Source organism: Coccomyxa subellipsoidea, assembly GCF_000258705.1.
Source record: "Coccomyxa subellipsoidea C-169, whole genome shotgun sequence".
NCBI lineage: Eukaryota > Viridiplantae > Chlorophyta > Trebouxiophyceae > Coccomyxaceae > Coccomyxa > Coccomyxa subellipsoidea.
Window position 1 is genome coordinate 674,890 of NW_005178021.1, and position 13,731 is coordinate 688,620.

At 54.1% G+C, this 13,731-nt stretch overlaps 2 protein-coding genes across 2 annotated transcripts; one reads left to right on the top strand and one right to left on the bottom strand.

Moving 5' to 3' along the window:
- Nucleotides 1-427: 427 nt before the first annotated feature.
- COCSUDRAFT_68181 (hypothetical protein) lies at nt 428-3,659 on the bottom strand (the record flags this gene model as incomplete). Its single annotated transcript, XM_005643233.1, has 9 exons — nt 428-737; nt 920-1,656; nt 1,785-1,861; nt 2,057-2,137; nt 2,279-2,422; nt 2,561-2,660; nt 2,741-2,861; nt 3,106-3,280; nt 3,633-3,659. 9 exons carry the CDS (start codon nt 3,657-3,659, stop codon nt 631-633), a joined length of 1,569 nt encoding a protein of 522 aa, XP_005643290.1. The 3' UTR covers nt 428-630.
- Nucleotides 3,660-4,129: 470 nt separating this feature from the next.
- COCSUDRAFT_49186 (hypothetical protein) lies at nt 4,130-13,648 on the top strand. Its single transcript, XM_005643234.1, has 22 exons — nt 4,130-4,281; nt 4,487-4,718; nt 4,996-5,142; nt 5,451-5,696; nt 5,942-6,121; nt 6,252-6,341; nt 6,463-6,573; nt 6,808-7,092; nt 7,389-7,551; nt 7,755-7,904; nt 8,225-8,354; nt 8,931-9,054; nt 9,424-9,555; nt 9,843-9,991; nt 10,280-10,504; nt 10,793-10,949; nt 11,153-11,341; nt 11,645-11,719; nt 12,062-12,269; nt 12,476-12,702; nt 12,937-13,074; nt 13,248-13,648. The coding sequence occupies exons 2-22, from the start codon at nt 4,539-4,541 to the stop codon at nt 13,353-13,355; spliced, it is 3,414 nt and encodes a 1,137-aa protein (XP_005643291.1). The 5' UTR covers nt 4,130-4,281; nt 4,487-4,538; the 3' UTR covers nt 13,356-13,648.
- Nucleotides 13,649-13,731: the final 83 nt, after the last annotated feature.

Genomic DNA, 13,731 nt, shown 5'->3' on the forward strand with positions numbered 1-13,731 from the left:
ACTGTACTGCAGGGCTTATAACCTTAAGGGGAGCTGCTGCTCTATACTGTGGGGTTGGGTAACCTTGGGTTGGCTTCAGGGCTGCTGTGAGGGTTGCAGGACCTTTTAAATTTAGGACTAGCACATGCCCCATGTTGCCTTATCTGAGAAATCTTTTGAGCATCCAACGCCCATGTCCCCCATCCTGATGTTACTGCTAACTGCCAGTGGCCATGGTGGCAGGCACGGCCCAAGCAAACCGAGCATGCATAGGATGCCCGGCATGGTATGCCGACGGGCCGTTAGTGGTTCACATTCAGTCACAGTGCTGTGACATATGTGCACAGCACAAAAACTCGATGTATTTCAGGCGCACAAGCAGGTTGATCAGGGTAAATGTGACCATGACTGACAGCGCATGTGCAGTCGTCCTCTGTGTCCCGCATCAAAAACCAGTTCATATTTCACTGAATGCCACTGGCATTGACAGTCCAATAACAATCAGATCCGTGTGCCTCCAAGGCTCCTCTCTAGATCTACCCATGGGAGCGCTGCATGCCACCAAATGCCTGCTGATCTGGTTGTTGTCCCATGCATGAGATCGTCACAATACCGGGGCTGCTCATGTTGTACAGGATTGAAGACAGCTCCTCACATATTGGTCGGTGCGTCCTCATCGTCAGACAAGTCCTGGAGCGATGAAAAGCTGGCAAAGAGGTCACATGGACTGCAGCTATCCTTGATACCATTGGTCTCGCCTGTTCAAGCACAAACATGATCACCTTTCAACGCAACTGGGATTCCTCAAGATTGGAACGCAGTCACTCGAGCAGCACAGACGCACACACTGCCATCACGATGCTCACAGATCTGGTCTAAACTGGACTAAAAATATCTATATGACGCTGCAATCAAGTCATTGATTTAGTTAGGAACATACCCTTAAGAGAGGGTGTGTCGCGCTGCATTTCTGTCTCAGACATGCGAGGCTTCTTGGCTCTGGGTCCACTTGGAGCGCTGGATTGCTCCTCCCCCGTCTGATGTGCTGTTGCTGTGCCCATGGCACTCTGCTCTCCTGCTGCTGCGCTCACATGTACCTTGCTGTCTTCAGTACATTTCAGGCCAGCTGAAGGGGCATCTGCTGCCAAAGAGGATACCCCAGCCCTATTGGGGAGATCCTCGGCATCCAATGACAAAGAGCCTTCCTTCTTGCTGCTGCTGACACTGCGCTTTGCCGGCAGGCCTGCTGAAGGCGTCTCTGCTGCGGCCAGAGGGGATGGCTCAGCCCTTTTGGGACCCTCCGATGGCACAGAGCTGCCTCCCTTGTCCTTGTCGCTGCTGACACTGGGCATTGCTAGCTGATCCCTGCTGAAGCCCATCCCCCACAGCCCACCATGCATCGATGGCTGCGCAAGCTGCGGCAGCTGCAGCCGCTGAGGCATCTCTTCGTCGCCATCTATCTCCAGCTCGTCAGGGGTGTCCGCAGTGGACACTGGAACCTCCCGCCTCGAAGGACAGTCCGGCTCCTTGGGCACGCTCTGTGCTGCTTGCTGAAGCACAGACAGGCACACCGTCTGCGAGATGCTAGCTGGGCCGCTGGAGTAAATGGTGTCCTTGTTGGCATGGTCAGGCTTGGCTGCTGGTGCATTTGGAGCTGAGGCTGCAGCTGCGTTGGCACTGCGCAGTTCAGACTGAGCTGCGCTGTTACGGCATGATTCCTCTCTGTGGTCCTCGTCCATATCGATTGCTCTGCGCCCTGTCAGCTGCGAGGGCTGGAGCAACTCGTGCATCTGCGCTTCTGACACTTGTCTGCATTCCTCGCCCTTGCTATGTAGAGCAGGCTGAGCTGCTGCTGGCTGGGCGGCCGGGTTGCTGTCAAAATCTGCAACACCATTACAAGGTATCAAATGACAGAGCATTATATGTGCCGAGACAAGACTCACAAAAGAGCGATTGGCTGCTGTATGCAGGGTTTTTCTGCATCTCTGCTGGCCATCCATGGAGGCATTGGCTTGCCTGCTTCGTTCTGGGCTGCAAGTGTGGTCATTAACTTTGGGGCCTCCCGTATGATGGGCACCTCGCCTTCAGGTGTAAGAGCAACAGTGAGTTGCCCCCGCAGTTTCTCCACCTCAAATTGCAGTGCTGCAATCTCCTGCCCCTGTTCACACAACGCAAAGATAATGCCACCGGGGTCCGGTTGCTGCCTTGTTTAGCAAAGACAAAATGGACTACACGAGTGACAGCATACTCAATGCCAATGTCAGTCCCCTTGCACACTTATAAGAGTGGGGCCTGAAACCTGCTGTTTGACTGTGGCAGCATCGCTGGCGGCCCGTCCCAGAGCCTCGGCATCCAGGGCTCGCAGCTTCTGGCGTAGTGAGTCCAGTGTGGCCCTATGCTGCTCTGATGCACTGTGCGCCTCTGCCAGCAGTGCAATGCTCCTCTGCACCCACCCATCAGACCATCAAAATCACCAAAAGCTGACGCATGCATTGCTTGGAAGATGCAAAGAGCCTCAAGCGGTCCCATGCTGGCAAGACACATGAGCAATGGGGATTTGGTGCATGTGTGAGTGATTGACCTGCAGGCTGCGGTGGAGGGTGTTCTTTGCTGCAATCTGCTCCTTTTCACTTGCACCGAGCAATTCCACAGTCCTCCTCAAATCTGCAGCCTCATTCTTGCTGCGCCACAGAAATCCAGTCAGGCATAGGCTCGTCACACTCGAATCGATGTGCTGCACATCACAGAAGATGCACTGCACCTGGATGCAAGCTGCCTTGCTGCTGTGTCATGCGCAGCTGCGAGCTCCTTGAGGGCTTGTTCCTTCTCTTGAAGCCTTGCTCTCAGCGTTTTGAATCCAGCAGCCTGCCTGTTGATCTTGCCTGTACACAGAGCCTTATACTTGCACAGAATATGAAGTACAGACGTTCAAAGTACTGTTGAACTCAGCCAATGATGGTGCATAGCACATTGTCTTTCCCGTACCCAAGAAGCGATCCTCTGCTACAATGACTTTCTGGAGCTTCTCCTCTTGCCTGGACACTGCATGCATAAAGCTTCTATTGTCAATTGAGGCAAAAGACAATACTTTTGGTTTCAAGTAAAGGGACTCAAAACATGCCTCACCAAGCCTGCAGTTCTCTGAGACCAAGGCCTTTGCATCTGCAAAGGCTTGGCGTGTCTTCACGAGCTCTGTCTCCAGCGCACTCAGAAGTCCTGCGTATGACTTCAGCTGCTTCTGCATCCTGTCGCACTCGTCCCTTTTCAGCTCCATCTCCAAGTCCGCCTTGGAGTGCTTCTCCTGTGTGTGTGTGTGTGTAAATGAAGAACTTTGTGTCCAATGTTTCCGTGCTTGACCGAAATGCTGCTTAGAAAAAGTGCATTTGACGTATGTGATTACTGGGTGCCCACCTTCAGTGCTTGATAATTCTTGTCACGGGTGGATCTCAGGCTTTCCAGCTGCAAAGCAAGCGCAGCAGCCCGCTTGCTGCTCTCCACTTTCTCACTTTCATCTGCCTTGGCCTTCTTGTCACAAATAATTGATCAATATCTTGATAGTTCGTTCAGATCGCCAGTCGTTTAACTCATAGGGTGCTCGGCTAAACTTTTGCACGTAAGCGCGGTGGATTGGACTGACGCTGGCCTTGACAGACCTGACGCGGCCTCAAGCTCACACACATGACTGATGATCTAAGAAATTCATGCGTGTACAAATGACTCTTTTGCCATCGATTATAGAGGACATGGCTACTACCTGAGCAGTCCAATGTTGCATGTGATTCTGCAGGTCCGAGACCGCCTTTTGCATCTCGGATCTGCAGCCTGCAAGCTCACTCTCAAGCCTTTTGGCTTTATTTTGGGATGCATCTCGCTCTGAAATGGCTCTCTTGGCGCTCTCCTTGGTGCCAGCCAGCTCTTCTTCTAACGTTTGGACTGTGAGCAGGACTTTTGTAAAGGAGCCTTCCAGCCCATCGGAGGCTTCGATCGCGTCTGTAGAAGTCATTGAATGAGCACAAAATTATCTCTCATATGTCAAATTCGTTCTCAGAGGCAGAGTCTTCCTGCAATCGTGTCAAGGAATCACGTGCTTTCACGTGCCGTCGAGGACACTTGTGAAGCCCTGAAGCCCCAGAGCTCACAAAGGCCGTGGGGTGCGTGTATCGTCATTGTTTTTCCACTTTTGTAATGTTTACAGGGAGTTCCATGCGTTGCGAAGTATAACACTTGTTGCTCGGGCGTCGTGTGACCGGATCTAGGACATCTAAAAGACAGATCCAGACTCATTTCACAGCATACCGAAAGGTGATCACGCCACTTTGCATCATGTTGAGCTATTGCTGTGGTGTGGCGTTTCACAGATACCTTGGAGAACGCAATATTGCACGTAACCGCTGATCTGCAGTGTTTTTGTATTTTTTACTAGAGTGAAATTGTTAAGAAGAAATGACGGTGAGCACCTGAACTTGCACTCATCTCAAGTTTTACCAGACAAGTTCTTGGTTGGCAGGGAAAGGGCCCATGTATATTTAGCCCAGTCGAATTGCGTATCTTGGGGGAGGATGGACTTCCTAGTTGCAGCGGTATCCCCTGCCCTCTTTCCAGCATTGGAAAGAGCATTGGAAGTAGCTTTCCTGACTGGATTTGCTCAGTCATGGAAGTTACAAGCCACACAGAGGGGTCAGCCCCCCAAAGGTCTCCCAAATCTTACTCGGCGCCGGCAACCTGTGCGAAAGCTCACAGTACGTCTCCCCTCTCTGCTAAACAACCCCTGAAATGGGAAGGTGGCTGCTGTACATGCACTGGCACGAGGGGCCGAACTTGGATTGGCTGCTGGACATGGCAATGCATGCCCATGCCGTTTGCGCTCTGTGCTGGATATGACGTTCTTGACGTGCCTTGGAATTGACTGAGACACTGCAGTAGCAGCATGTGCCTCGAATCTGCAGATGGCAGTCCCTGTGTGCACTTTTACAGAGGATCGGAGTGGGAGGTGTGAAGAGTGCTGTTGTCATGCAGAATGGGGAGACCCTCCCGAAGGCGCCACCCAACGATCCCCAACGCCAGGGGAACATCTGGCACCGCTACGAGCAGCTCGAAAATATGACCAAGTCCCTGGCAGGCGTTAACCAGCAGATGGTCATGGAGAAAGCCAAACACCAGAGGGTGCGCCCTTACATCGCTGTGTCTGACCCAATTTCAGAATCCCATCCGATCCTCTCAGCATTTGGCGCACTGCAACCCCCCAATAAGGGGCTCGGCAAGCATGCCGGTGGAGGATCCAGGATAGCATAAGCCAAGCCTGGTGCAGTCCATTCACATCAGAGGAAATGATGTGGCTTTCTCAGGCATCGACTGACAAGCTGTGCAAGGGGTTAGATTGCAAGAGGGAGGCTTCAAGCGGTACAGGGCATAAGCCTGAAAGCAAAGGGTATGGATTTGATTTGACAGAGGAGCCATGCACATTGCTGCAGGAGAAAAAGCGGTTGGAGGAGGCCCTGCTGGAGCTGGAGAGGGTGAATGGGGCGCTTTTGAACGCAGCGCAGGACAGCGAGAGTGGCAAGGGGGAAGCTGCCGTATATTCGATCTCAGCAGACTCCGCGCAGCTGCTGGGGGAGCTTCGCAGCCGCCCTCGCTCCTCCTACTGCCCTGTCAGCGGCCTTGAGCGCTCGGCTGTGCCCCTGCTGCCAAACCCGGCGCCAGAGACCTGCACCCTGCAGGTGCGCACACCTGCTGCCATGCTGCCCGCGCTGTTAGCTGTTCAAATGACTCATCACTGCCCACGAGGGAATGGGGACAGCTGCAGGAGTTCAATTCTTGCAGGGCTTGGAAGAGTAGTTGCATGCACGGATGGAAGAGAAAGCAGTGCTGCGAATGACATGTTATTTGCGAGCATTGTTGGTCTAGCGTGGCCAGTGGTTGTGGAGAAGGAATGTAAGTGATGCTTCTGTGGGGGTATGATCAGAGCAAGGATCAGGGGAAGGATGCGGTGGAGCATGCAGAGGCAGTGGCTCGGCTGCAGGGGCAGCTGGCGTCCACCCAGGAGAAGGCCAAGAAGGCCGACGAAGAGGCTGCCCACCTCAGGGCAGCCATCAAGCAGATGCAGGACGACCTGTACTCGGCGACTGCCCAGCTGCAGACCAAGGTGAACCCCAGACTGCTCTTGCTGCCAATTGTTTCCTGCCAGAACACATCTGATGCGCCTTGCAACTGTTTCGTGCTATATCAAATCAAAGGGATTAGGAGAGTATCTGATGCCCATGTCGCTCACACAGGTGGATGCACTCCAGGAGGAGAACACTCAGCTAGAAGACAAGGTGAAGGAGCTACAGCCTGCAGACATGGTGATCTCTCTGGAGCGGCAGGTGCGCTGCAAAGTTGCCTGCATGCATGCACAAGTGCCGTTTACCACAACATTTGCATAATGCCTCCTTGGCGGGGTGCGTGTCTGAGCAATGGCCTATAAGGAAATGGTGGGTGTGGCAGGTGCACGCACTGTCAGCAGAGAATGAGGAGCTGCGAGAGGGGAAGCTGCGAGGCAAGAGCCAGGCACAGGCGGACGACATGGAGGCAGCTAAGAAGCAGCTCCAGGACAAGGTAAGCATCATCTGCATACCTTCACCTGAAATCCCTCTATCTCCATGTATTGCTTGCGAGGCAGCACGCACTTCTCGCCTCCTCTGCTCAATACCCAAGCCCTCCATGTGAAAATGTGGGCCTCATGCTGTCCATGTCTGCTGCCCAGCTGCACGATTCTCCTCTGTCAAACGTTGGGAAGAAGCAGTCAGGGACCCGAGGCAGGGAATGATCAGGATGGCCCTGCATGCGCAGATCGTGGAGCTTGACGCACAGCTGCAGGACATGAAGGAGAACAGCGCAGAGCAGGCGACGGCGCTCGCGCGTGCCCGGTCGGCCGCGGCTGCCGCAGCACCGGAGGCGGCGTTGGTGCGCAGCCTGGGAGAGCAGAACCGGGAACTGACCGCGCGCGTCGCTGAGCTGGACGCTGCCCAGGGGGCTGCCCGGCCGGGCAGCGCCGGGCGCCGGGCCGCTGATGAGCGCGGGAGGGAACTCGAGGAGGCGCACGCAGCCGCCGTTGCCGAGAACGCCCGGCTGCAGGTGACTAATGCGCATATAATCTTTTGAAGTACCTTGTGAGGATGACGGAATAGCGTGTGGTTTCTTGCAGAGTGTGCGCCGTTGGGCAAGCACGCAGGGGCTTGTCATTGCACCCAAGCTGCATCAGGCTTCTGCGCCTTGGTAGATGCATGAAGCTGAACAGCAAACACAAGACGCTGCAGAGCATTATCCAGGATGTCTGCAGAGTGGAAAGACACCACTAATGCATTCTCAAGAAAGGAGTGTGTAGAAGGGAGGAGAGCAGACGGTTCACATTGTACATGTTGACCATGCAGGCGAAGATCATGCGACTGAGCGGTACGGCTCCGGCAGTGGCGGCTGCCGGCGAATTGCTGGAGCAGTTGAAGGCGGAAAATGCCACTCTACAAAGCGACAATGACCGCCTGCTGTCCTACGTGGACACCCTTACCTCCACTGCAAGTGGCGGCCTCAATTCTGGTGTGCGCATGCCTGAGAGAATCTGTGCTCTCTCAGCTTGTACGTACCCATGATTGCTTCAACAGAATTTGTTGTTCTAATTCGAGATCTTTAATTGGCAGAAGTCATGGGACTTTTGTGATCCTGCAATGCGCCAGCATCATCTCTTGTTGTTGGTTCTGGAAGGGAGGTGCACGGTGTTGAAGGAATACTGTTGCCAGCAGGGACTCCCCGGGGCCACCGCAAGCTGCTAGAAAATTTCGTGCAGCTGAAGAGTGACAACAAGCTACTGGCAGAGGAAAATGCGCGGCTGGAGGCTGAGCTGGTCATCGTGCAGCATGCGCGCGGCGGCATCACTACAGTGCCCGTGCCAGGTCAGCAACCCTGCATGCTTCCCTGGTAAATGCACCATGCAAGACTCACTGCACAACTTGCCTGCCGCTTCCGCTCAGGATGCAGTTGCTATCAGGTATGTACTATATTGTGTGAGAGTGGTGCTGCGCTGTGTGAGGCCAACCTGTGCCTGTTCACTTGATTTCTGATGTGGCAATAAGACGAAAATTTGAAAAAGGTGAAGCGTGGTGTCAGCTGCATGTTCTAGCCGGGTGGACACCCATGCAAGCTGGCGCTGCCTGGACAGCACCTGACAAGTAAAACAAGGTGGAAAATTCAAATGCGCTGGTGGGGTGTGCAGTGCGCGTGGAGAATGGAGAGGCGGTGGACCGGGAGCTTTGGGTGTTGTTGGAGGAGTTGCAAGAGCGCAATCAGGCGCTGGCAACCGAGAACACTGCTCTGCGCGCGCGGCCGCCCACCGGCTCCTGGGCGTGCGTGGCCGTTCCCTCTCGCTGCACCTTTGCTCTTTGGCCATCCGTCCAAAAGCCGATTGGCCTTACTAGGTCTCATCAAGTTGGATCAATTTCATACATCCCGGAAGTGTTCAGGGTCTCTTAAGTAGATGTGCAGTGTGTTGGATCAGTAGCACTTCCTGATCGAATGGCCTCGCGGCCGCTATGAGCGCCTACATTCCCAACCCTACGTGTGCAGGCCATTGACTGAGGGAAGCCGCTTGCGTGATGCATTAGTCAGCATGCGTGCAAGTTGCTGCCTCTGAACATACGCTGCTTTGATGGGGGGGTGTCATGAAGCTGAACACATCATAAAGGGGTTGCAGTAAGATTATCAGGTTGGTATGGCTCACTTGTGCGCACTTGATTGGGCCTGGTCCAGGTGTCAAGAGTCGTGCTAGAATGTCTTTTGCCTGAAGATAGAGTGAAAGAGGCATCTACAACCGCTGCAGTGGAAAGGCATTATGATATACAGGTGCCCGCTGCCTGATGAGGATTCAGATTTGAATTGCGATTCAAATTCCAATATTAAGGGAGTGTCCACTTCCTGTGCAGGCCGTCAGAAGTTGACCTGGCGTCGGAGAACGAGCGGCTGCATCGGCAGCTCAGCGCGGTGATGGAGATGCGAGCCGCTGAGATCAATGATGACAATCTGCGGCTCGTCAGCCATCTCACAGAGGTGAACTGCCCGCTGAAGCCATGCTCCTCAAAATCTTGTGGAGTTGCTGAGCATGTATTAGCCAGATCACCCAGAACGTCTTGTTTTCTGTCCAGTGTGGATTGATTTTCCACTTGATGATGATCCACTTGATGATCGTCCCCTTTTGGGCGGGTAGCGTCTCTGTTAAAGGGATTTTGTAGGCTCTGATAGTGACAGGATCAGCCAGACGGGACAGCAGTCAGATTTTGTATTTTGACAAAGATGCACTAGTCTGTGCCTGCGCTTCTATGGTATAGTTGTGACAGCGAGCTGTTCACCTCTTGTTTCCAATGAGATTGCTATCCTCTATGCAGGAGAGTAACAAGTGACATGTGGGTGCCTTTGCAGGACAGTGGGAAATTGGAGCAGGAGAACGCGCGGCTGTCGGCCTGCCTCGCGGCTGCAGCCAAGGGCGCAGACCAGAGCGCTCTGCAGGATCTACTTACCAACATGGATCGCCTACGCAGTGGGAAGTCACAGGTATGCCACACCCTCAACAACGGTCCCTGCCCTGTCCTGCACATCGACTTTCTATGAGTGCCAGATGTTTCCAGTAGCCAAGATGTCCCATCACTTGCATCAATATGACTGATCATCTTCCCTCACTTGTTGGCTCGTGTGTTTGTCGTGCCCCCATTCCATTTCATTTTTATGTATTGCAGTGCATGCATGCACGCCTGATGGATTCTAGCATTCTAGCATCACATAAACCTCTAAGGTCTATCTGGATCAATACATGTGAAAATGCAGTGCTTGCATGTCCACAGATGGCAGCCGAGAACGCTGAGTTGGCGAAGAAGAACACTCGTCTCATCGAGGAGAGTGAGGGCATGATTGCGCGCATGAGCGGCAATGGGACAGAGGCTGTGCAGGAAGCCTCCAGGAAGACTCGCAGAGCCCTGTTCAGCTTCCGAAGGTGCTTGCATCAGCTTTGATCGCCAATACCAATGGTTGCTGCATGTCATGCGATGCGTCTTTGCTGCAGACATTTTTTCTTCTGCTCATTTCCACTACACAATGCGCCTGTGTCTTTACCAGATGGTTGTGGTCACCATCGTGGCAGGACTCATCCTGCCTGGAGCTTCTTCGCAGGCACATGCATGGGATTCACCAGTCCTTGTCCGCATGCCCACCGGCCAGCGCATGCTGTTGAGAGGTCCCAGTTGGGCAAGAGGCTATACAAGTACTGGTCTGCAATGTGCAGGACTCCCAGCAGGACCGTGCTGCCGGTGCCGCTATCTGAAGGCGAGGAGTGGCAGGCCGGTGACTCACCACACTCCCAGACGTCCTCCCGCAGCAATACAGGTCTTCTAGGGACGCCCAAGGGGGGCAGCTTGGGCAGCGAGGCGGATCTCTTGGCCTCCGAAAATGGCCGCCTCGCCTCGGAGAATGCGCGCCTCGTGGCAGATAACAAGCGCCTCGCCGAGCAGTGAGTCGCTCTAGCCATTTTCCTTTTCCCTTGTCCCCTTTGTCAGAACGGCTGCAAAGATGGGGTCATGTCATGGGAGTAGCAGCGTCAAAGAATGGAATTTAGATCTGCCAAGTTGTCTTGATGTTGGCTTGTTTGCATCCTGGACATCAGTGGTATCCCAAGGCACAGCATCGTAGTGCATTCAAGTTTACTGGTTTGCAAGGATCCAAATGGCAGTGGTATGTGTGACTTGAGATGCTCAAAGCAGCGGTGAATCTGATGCATGTGGGGACTGCTCCCATGCAGGGCAAGCACTGTGGCGGACTTGACCAACACGAATGCCCACCTGACCGCTGAGAACGCGCGTCTGAATGACCGGATGGCGAAGCTGGTCAAGGACTTGACCGTGGAGAACAAGCAATTGTTGGAGGAGAACCAGCGACTGAACCAGACGGTCAAGAAGGTGCGCCATCAGCAATCTTTTCCGGCTCATGGAAGAGCTTTGCGTTCCCAGTTCCAAGAGGTGTTGCAGGGATGCCACTCTGTAACATTCTGCACAGCGAGCAAATACTTCTGTGCCTGTCATTTTGAATGCAACAAGCGCGCAGCAAAATGGAATTTTACTCATGGACGCTTTGGTCGTGATAGAGGTGCTCTGTTGTGCAGGTGTTGGAAGGAAATGCCGAGCTTACTAGCCGGCTCATTGACGTGGCGCTTACGTCATCCCACAACGACGTTTTTGATGCTGCGTTCGGGGCAGAGGGCACTCCCCACGCCGGCCCCCTGGCGCGCCTGCCACTGGGCCACTGGAGCCAGGAGGAGGTGCAGCGGCGGCATAGGGAGGCCACCGAAGAGGTAAGCTCACTCTTCTGAACTCCTGACTGTCAACCTGAATTTCTCCAGGCCAAAGAACCTTTTGAGACTGCAGACGTTTCCCACGGTGACACAACACACCTTGTCAAACTCAGCCGGAATGCTCCAGATCAATCATGCCTCGGTTTGTTCTTGATGAAGCTTGATTGGGTATCCTGTATCAGATGTGATGTGGATGAGACATAAAAGCCGAGGGCTACTTGATTAATCCACTCGTTTCCAAGTTGCTCTGCATCGAATGTGATGTGCTTGAGGCCTTACATGATGTACCGTGGCATTGTGCAGCTGCTGGCGGTGGGCAGGCGGCAAGCCATGCGCGCACAGCAGCGGGTGGAGCTCAGCCGCCGCGCCAGCACAGAGGTCAGTCATTTGCTCTGCCTCCTCTGTCCTACCCTTATGAGTGGACATTCCGAAACCCTGTGCTTAGGGAGCCAGCGCCTGTCAATCCCAGGCAGCATGCATGGCATTGCCACATGTGCCAGACTGGATGCCGGCCTGCCTGTGCTGTTCAAATTGTACTTAGCTGGTGTATCTCATTGTCGCTCATTGAAGCCATTTGATAATTTAGGATGCTTGGGAGGAAGTGTATATTACCGAGGACTGAAAGAGTGTGATGTGCACATCTTTCCCTGGTCATGCATGCATCATGCATGATGTATCGTCTGGCATGGCATGACATGTAGAGTTCTTGCTGCTGCGCAGCTGGAGGCTTATGAGAGCGCGAAGAAGAGCGCAGAGAATGCGTACAGCAAGAGCAAAGCGCTCGCGCTGCAGCGGCTGCACTCGCGCAACAGCCAGGCTGCACAGAGCGCGGGGGGCGCGCCCCCCGCTGCCCGGCCTGCCCAAGCCGGGCAGCCTGCGCCGCCGACCACCCCCGAGCCCGCTGACCGTAGCGCTGCCGTCGAGGACGGTGCGCTGCCGTGGATGCTGTCGAGTGCTCTCCTATTTTATGCTTTGATCACAGGATATCTGCAGCGCTGCAGTGCTGGTGCTAGCTGTCTGTAGCAGCATTGCTATGGACGTTGAGGCCTTCCTTGTGAGGTGGTCAATTTGGGAGGCCAGCCTCATTTCTTAGCGGTTGGCGCACCAGCTTAGCATGGTGTGGCACTCTTGCAGGGCCGTTTGACGAGGCAATCCGGCGGCGGCGCGAGGCGGAGCTGAGCCGAGCTCAGCTGCAACAAAAAATTGAAGCTTTCAAGCGGCGCCGCAGCCGTGAGGGGGATGTTGAGGTGCAGCACTCTGTGGCCCTGGGGAGTAACGCTGCTAGCGAGGCAGCCACCGCCCGGGCGCGCGCCGAGGCCGCGCACCGCCGAGAGATACAGCGCAAGGACGCTGAGGACCGGGTGAGACATTCTATGCTGAGCATGCTTTCTAGGATCTGCATGACATGATCAAGCGTCATGGAGGCCATGGAGTTGCAAGCACTGCTGTCACAAGGTCCAATCAATGCTGACCCCCATGCAACCTGCATGTCTTGCTGTCTTGAACCCTGATGGATGTTCCTCAAATCATGTGCAACCTGCATGGTGGCGAACAAGAGCCTTGTAGCTGATGGAGCATTTGCGTGTTGCTTGCAGGTGAGGGCGGCCTACTTCCGCTACGCAGGCAATCACGACGTCGCGGCCTTCATGAGAGCCTTGGGCTTTGAGATGCCGGCACAGTTTTTCTTGAAGAAGGACCTGAGCCCCTCTGAGGTGGCACGCATCGCCATGCAAGTGAGTTGTCATCATTGATGCAATACTGTTGCTTTCATGAAGCACCCAAGAATGCTTCGAATCCCGCCCAAGGGCAATGAGTTCGTGATGTTGCATCTGCCCTTCTCAGCTTGGTATATTTTCGACAGCATGAACAACATTGCGTTATACTCAGAAATAATCGTGCCACGCAGGTGCTGTCTTCCAAGAAACAGAGGAATGGGACACCCGAGCAGCAACTGCTACTAGAGGCTACTCTGCTCAAGTTGCAGCAGTGGACTTTAGATGTGCCGCACACATGAGCTGAGACTCTTAGGTCTGCTCTTTCTCCATGTGCGGCTTTCCGCTTATGGCTTTTGAAAGCTCCATGATTCACAATGGTTGGCATATGCATGGCATGCGTTGGCAGGGTAGAGGCAATCGATGCTACTGGCAGACCGTGTGTAAGATTCAGTCGGGATGCTCTACACTGCTATAATGCATACTGCGCAGTCTGAGACTGGCAGTGCCACTGTGCCCTCCTAGGTAGCAATAGCCTGGTCAGTGTGCGGGAGTCTTTTGCAAGGACTCTAGGACGTAATGTCACCTTTTCCCTGCAAAGTAACCTTTGTCTGCATGCACCTTTGTTTCTTACAGTAATTTCCCTCCCCCTTCCCATGCATTTGGGGGAAGTATAAA